The 6,982-nt window shown below is 47.6% G+C and overlaps 1 protein-coding gene across 1 annotated transcript; it reads right to left on the bottom strand.

The window, feature by feature from the left end:
- Nucleotides 1-5,027: 5,027 nt before the first annotated feature.
- TP53RK (TP53 regulating kinase) lies at nt 5,028-6,745 on the bottom strand. Its single transcript, XM_040435780.1, has 2 exons — nt 6,319-6,745; nt 5,028-5,671 (listed from the first exon to the last, which is right to left on the bottom strand). The coding sequence occupies exons 1-2, from the start codon at nt 6,539-6,541 to the stop codon at nt 5,202-5,204; spliced, it is 693 nt and encodes a 230-aa protein (XP_040291714.1). The 5' UTR covers nt 6,542-6,745; the 3' UTR covers nt 5,028-5,201.
- Nucleotides 6,746-6,982: the final 237 nt, after the last annotated feature.

A 6,982-nucleotide genomic window follows, 5' to 3' on the forward strand; every position in this document is an offset into this window, starting at 1 on the left:
CGCACACCACCAGGCCGGGCTTGAGGCTCACCGGCAGCAACCACTCGTCGGTCTGTTGTTCAATACCCCGCCACAAATCCTGCGCGGTGTGTGGCCTGTACCCCAAACATACGAGTTTCAGAATGGCCTGCTGACGTTTACCCCGGGCTGTGCTGAAGTTGATGGTGAAGGTGTGTGGCTGACTGGATGAGCAGGTGGAAGAAGAGGAGGAGGAAGCCGAGTAGGAGGAGGAGGCTACAGGAGGCAAAGAATGTTGCCCTGCGATCCTTGGCGGCGGAAGGACGTGCGCCAAAGAGCTCTCCGCCTGGGGCCCAGCCGCCACTACATTTACCCAGTGTGCAGTTAGGGAGATATAGCGTCCCTGGCTGTGCTTACTGGTCCACGTATCTGTGGTTAGGTGGACCTTGCCACAGATGGCGTTGCGCAGTGGACACTTGATTTTATAGGATACTTGGTTGTGCAGGGAAGGCATGGCTCTCTTGGAGAAGTAGTGGCGGCTGGGAACAACATACTGTGGGACAGCAAGCGACATGAGCTGTTTGAAGCTGTCTGTATCCACCAGCCTGAATGACAGCATTTCATAGGCCAGTAGTATAGAAATGCTGGCATTCAGGGACAGGGATCGAGGGTGGCTAGGTGGGAATTTACGCTTTCTCTCAAATGTTTGTGAGATGGAGAGCTGAACGCTGCCGTGTGACATGGTGGAGATGCTTGGTGACGGAGGTGGTGGTATTGGTGGTACATCCTCTATTTGCTGGGCGGCAGGTGCCAACGTTCCTCCAGAGGCGGAGGAAGAGGCCGAGGCAGCAGCAGAAGAGGTAGCAGGGGGAGCCTGAGTGAGTTCCTTGTTTTTAAGGTGTTTACTCCACTGCAGTTCATGCTTTGCATGCAGATGCCTGGTCATGCAGGTTGTGCTAAGGTTCAGAACGTTAATGCCTCGCTTCAGGCTCTGATGGCACAGCGTGCAAACCACTCGGGCCTTGTCGTCAGCACATTGTTTGAAGAACTGCCACGCCAGGGAACTCCTTGAAGCTGCCTTTGGGGTGCTCGGTCCCAGGTGGCGGTGGCCAGTAGCAGGCGAACTCTCTTGGCGGCTGGTGTTCTGCTTTTGCCCCCTGCTCCATCTTTTGCTACGCTGTTGGCTCGGTCTCACCACTGCCTCTTCCTCTGAACTCTGAAAGTCAGTGGCACGACCTTCATTCCATGTGGGGTCTATGACCTCATTGTCCCCTGCATCGTCTTCCAACCAGTCTTCCTCCCTGACCTCCTGTTCAGTCTGCACACTGCAGAAAGACGACGCAGTTGGCACCTGTGTTTCGTCATCATCAGAGACGTGCTGAGGTGGTATTCCCATGTCCTCATCATCAGGAAACATAAGTGGTTGTGTGTCAGTGCATTCTATGTCTTCCACCGCTGGGGAAGGGCTAGGTGGATGCCCTTGGGAAACCCTGCCAGCAGAGTCTTCAAACAAAATGGGTCAAAAGAAGGACTTGACAGGCTCAGAAAAGTCAAAAATAGTGAGATATCTTGCAGAGGGATGCAGCACTCTTAAAATTGCAAAGCTTCTGAAGCGTGATCATCGAACAATCAAGCGTTTCATTCAAAATAGTCAACAGGGTCGCAAGAAACGTGTGGAAAAACCAAGGCGCAAAATAACTGCCCATGAACTGAGAAAAGTCAAGCGTGCAGCTGCCAAGATGCCACTTGCCACCAGTTTGGCCATATTTCAGAGCTGCAACATCACTGGAGTGCCCAAAAGCACAAGGTGTGCAATACTCAGAGACATGGCCAAGGTAAGAAAGGCTGAAAGATGACCATCACTGAACAAGACACACAAGCTGAAACGTCAAGACTGGGCCAAGAAATATCTCAAGACTGATTTTTCTAAGGTTTTATGGACTGATGAAATGAGAGTGAGTCTTGATGGGCCAGATGGATGGGCCCGTGGCTGGATTGGTAAAGGGCAGAGAGCTCCAGTCTGACTCAGAAGCCAGCAAGGTGGAGGTGGATTACTGGTTTGGGCTGGTATCATCAAAGATGAGCTTGTGGGGCCTTTTCGGGTTGAGGATGGAGTCAAGCTCAACTCCCAGTCCTACTGCCAGTTTCTGGAAGACACCTTCTTCAAGCAGTGGTACAGGAAGAAGTCTGCATCCTTCAAGAAAAACATGATTTTTCATGCAGGACAATGCTCCATCACACGCGTCCAAGTACTCCACAGCGTGGCTGGCAAGAAAAGGTATAAAAGAAGAAAATCTAATGACATGGCCTCCTTGTTCACCTGATCTGAACCCCATTGAGAACCTGTGGTCCATCATCAAATGTGAGATTTACAAGGAGGGAAAACAGTACACCTCTCTGAACAGTGTCTGGGAGGCTGTGGTTGCTGCTGCACGCAATGTTGATGGTGAACAGATCAAAACACTGACAGAATCCATGGATGGCAGGCTTTTGAGTGTCCTTGCAAAGAAAGGTGGCTATATTGGTCACTGATTTGTTTTTGTTTTTGAATGTCAGAAATGTATATTTGTGAATGTTGAGATGTTATATTGGTTTCACTGGTAAAAATAAATAAATTGAAATGGGTAAATATTTGTTTTTTGTTAAGTTGCCTAATAATTATGCACAGTAATAGTCACCTGCACACACAGATATCCCCCTAAAATAGCTAAAACTAAAAACAAACTAAAAACTACTTCCAAAAATATTCAGCTTTGATATTAATGAGTTTTTTTGGGTTCATTGAGAACATGGTTGTTGTTCAATAATAAAATTAATCCTCAAAAATACAACTTGCCTAATAATTCTGCACTCCCTGTATAATAGTAGGTATTTAATTGGGATAACTGCATAACTGCTCTATTGTTCTCCAGAAATTCCTAGATAAAGATGCACACAGAAGAGCATAGCACTTGTCAGTGTAATGTGTGATTCTTTTTTACTGAGTCATTAATCACCCTTTCCTCTCTGGTCAGAGAGATGGTCTGACTGAGAAAGTTAAGTGAGACTGTTTGCTGTGCTAAAAGTCCAAACAAAGAATGTACAGCATAACTTAAAAAATCTATACACAGAAAACCTTCCACAAGTTTTATTCCCGTACAGGCTGTTAAAATCTGATGAAAAATTGCTGGAAATGTCCCTTTAAAGGATTAACTATTTTTTGTCCTGTTTTTTTTTTTTTAATGCTGCTAAAACACAGATGTCTTTATTAGGCCCCTTTCAGACGAGCGAGTGTCACACTGCAGACTCGCAGCGCAGCTCCCGTCCTGAACTTCCAGCACTGCCGGGGTCACATAACATTATACTGATTTATGATGCTATGTAACCTTTAGAGGTCTGGAATGTAGTGGATAACACTGACATAATGCTGTCAGTGTTATCCAATACATTGCAGAACTGTAAGCGTTACATAGCATCATAAATCAATATAATGCTATGTGACCCCAGCAGTGATCGAAGTTTAGGAGGGGAGCTGCGCTGCGAGTCCGCAGCGTGACACTCGCTAATCTAAAACCAGCCTTATAGTTCATGGAAGTTACACCCGAGAGCAGACAAGAGACTAGAGAAATCCTAGGATATCTTTCCAGCACCAACTCTATTGAATGACCCCAAGTAAGAGCAGATTGACACGACTGTCTTTTTCTTTCCGCATCCGATCCGCAATTTTGTGGATTGGATGCGGACCCATTCATTTCAACGGGTCCGCAAAAGAACCACACTTCCATTATGTGGCCTCGCAGAAAAGATAGAACATGTCCTATTCTTGTCCGTTTTGCAGACAAGAATAGGTATTTCTATCATAGGGCAGGACTTTACGATCCGCAAAATACGGAATGCACATGGCTAGTATCCGTGTGAATGCACCATTAGGTGATGTTAGGGAATGTGTTGTCAAGAATCATAAAATCCTGCAGTTTTTACACTGGTCACTAGGCATAATAATAGGCGCCCCTTCTTGGTGTGTACATATCACTTTACTTTAGTTATCTCCTTATTATTACAGGCAGGGTTAGAACAGCATATATCACCTCTGTGTATAGATAAGTCAGGATCCTCCATTCACAATAGGCGATTGTCAAAGCTTATCTAATCCCTCCTGACCTCTGTACAGGTCACAGAGCATGCCTGGAAACTCTCCCACCATCGTGTCTATCACCCATGTGGCTGCCGTAAAGCAATTTTCTTAATGCTGTGTAAATGGTGTTAAGAATAGCTCAGGCAAGATGGCCTCCCCCATAATCATGTTCAGGAAACAAAATAAATAAATCTGTAATCAGAAAATAAAAACAGATTAGAAAATAAGGATATGTGCTGCTATCTGGTTTTAACTGGCAGAAAAAAATAAATATTGTTGACACGTTCCCTTTAAGTATTTGCTGCCTCCCTGATGTCACCATTGCTACTCTTCCCATGTAACCATCTAAGCTGTAAGAAGGCACGGCTCGGTGGACAAGTGAACAGCTGGACACGGCCTCTAGATCATGTCTCACAGAGGTAAGGCTCAATAAGTGGAGGAGGCTCCGCACACTGACTGTCTATCCTGAGAGAAGAGGCGGCCTCGTCAGAGCTTCAAGATATTATTTTTTTCTCACTGTACAATTTTTTTTCCCTGCATTATACACAAAATTGTAACTAACAGTAAGGCAGTACATGGCGGCCAAAAACCATGACAGCCGCGGCTACTGCCTGTTTATGGTTAATGGCAGCACGATTCTACGGGGAAACCTACAATCATAAAGAAGCGAATAGCAATAGTTTTTTAGGACTAATTTAAAATAGTTGCTGCTCGTGTGGCTGAGCCATTTTTGGCCTGTCAACTGTCACATCTAGCTTTGGGCCAACCGCACACGGCCGTGGAACACGGACGCGAGCGGTCTGTGGTATCCCGGCCCGGCATCCTGCTGACAGCATGAGCGCACGGTGTCATTGGTTGCTATGACGCCGTGCGCTTCATGACGCCGCTGCACTACAGTAATACACTCGTATAGATCATACCAGTGTATTACTGTACATCAGCGGCGTCACGAAGCGCACAGCGTCATAGCAACCAATGACGCCGTGCGCTCCTGCTGTCAGCAGGATGCCGGGCCGGGATACCACAGACTGTGTTCCACGGCCTTGCCCTAAGTGCATCTGTCCAAACAGGGTCCAAAGGATGTCCAGAAAGGGTTGCCTGTGGGCTTTACTACAGGCATCGGCTTCATCTAGCCGACCATGGACCTCTTCCTGCCCCTCAGCCTGACTTCGTCCAGTTTTTTCATGACAGGCCCGGATTTCTTGGAGGCGGCTGCGTAGCTCTTGAGCAGTGCTCTAAACACGTCCTCCGTCTTGGGGTGAGTGCTGAGAAAAGCCTTTTCTAGGACATAGAGGTCGACGCCTTTATCTTCTGGAAGAGCCGAGATAAAGCTCAGGCCGAAATCAATCAGCACCAGGTTCAGGTCGGGATGTGGCGGCCGCAGGAGCATGTTAGAGGTGGTCAGGTCACCGTGGACGACGTCCTCGTCATGCATCCGTGCCAATACCTGGCCGATCCTTTCTGCTAGGCTGTAAAGGCTGCAGCCATGTTCTTCTGCAGCCATTATAAAGTCCCGGACAGTGACCGATCCTTCTATATCCTCCAGGTAGATGCAGTTAGAAACATAATCGACAAAATAGACCACGGGGGTGGCAATACCTGAGAAACAAAGAGCAAGACACTGACATCAGACAAACAAAAGCTACTGGAGACAAGTATCCACACTCCTGTGGTTATAGGTGCATATCTGTGTCCCCTACTCGCACTTACTGCTGTCAGTGACCCTTTCAAGCCCCCACTTAAAGGGAACCTGTCACCGGGATTTTGTGTATAGAGCTGAGGACATGGGTTGCTATGGGGACTGGGTATTGCGGATGTGCTAGCGGCCATCTAGCAACCCGTCCTCAGCTCTATACACAAAATCCCGGGGACAGGTTCCCTTTAAAGGGATTCTCCAGGATTAGATAAACATGTAAGCTTTCTTCAAGAAACAGCGCCACATCTGTCCACAGGATGTGTGTGGTATTGCAGCTCAGACCCATTCACTTCAATAAAGCTGAGCCATAATGTCAAACACAACCCGGGGCAGGTGTGCTGCTGTTTCTAGGGGAAACAAAAGCAGCCATGTTTTTCTAATTTTGGAGAACCCCTTTAAGCCCGTCCCCCTCCCATGTGACTAGAGCTGAACAGGCCACCAACTCCCCTGATGCGACTGCTCACTGCGGGACACACCGCCTCCTGGTGGTCACTCCGCTCACCTACACCTGAGAACTGACTCCTCAGACACAGCGCCCCCAGTGGCTCACCTGCCTTCCTGCACTTTAAGATGGAGCGCACCTCCTGCACTGTCCGCCTGTGCGTCAGCTTCTCGTCTAGTGCGGGATGTCTGTACATCTTGGGGAACCTCTCCTTTATTACCGCTGCCTTGCCCAGGAAGCTTCCCCGGTAAACTCGAGCCTCAGCCCCCTGCTTCATCAGCTGCAAGCCTTTCAGGTACCGCCGAGTCCGCTCGCGGCTGCTGTTCGCCATGTCTGAACTGCTACGTAAAGAGCGTAAGCCAGTGTCCCTGTAGGTACGCCACGTTACTTTACGGCGCAAACAATATGAAGAATCCTGGAGAACGTAGCGTAGATGTTCAACATAAAATTATGTCCGGCTGAAAACATTAGACGGGAACTGAAGTTCCGGGATGATCTGCGGGAAGTTGTGTAGTTCTCTGCCATTTACAGTCCAGCTTCCCTGCACGTCACACACTTGTCCCAATGAGCAGACCTTCTGGATTCTTTATACATTTAATTATATGCACAGTTATCACTAAAAGGCTCCCTGTGTCTGAAGGGGTTAAAACTTATGGACCTTGCATTATGGGAGGCAATAACTTTTCATAACCTAAAGTTATGCCTGCAGTAAATCATAAGCATAATATTTGCAATTATTATCATATATTCAGTTACCCCTGAAGTACCCCAG

Source organism: Bufo bufo, chromosome 6 (genome assembly GCF_905171765.1).
Source record: "Bufo bufo chromosome 6, aBufBuf1.1, whole genome shotgun sequence".
In the NCBI taxonomy this organism is placed as follows: domain Eukaryota; kingdom Metazoa; phylum Chordata; class Amphibia; order Anura; family Bufonidae; genus Bufo; species Bufo bufo.

What these genes read in the sequence shown, in the direction of transcription:
- TP53RK (XM_040435780.1), bottom strand. Translation starts at nt 6,541, where the DNA reads ATGGCGAACAGCAGCCGCGAGCGGACTCGGCGGTACCTGAAAGGCTTG. An exon ending in CTTAAAGTGCAGGAAGGCAG is followed by an intron (nt 5,672 to 6,318) that starts GTGAGCCACTGG and finishes TTTGTTTCTCAG; the next exon opens with GTATTGCCACCCCCGTGGTC.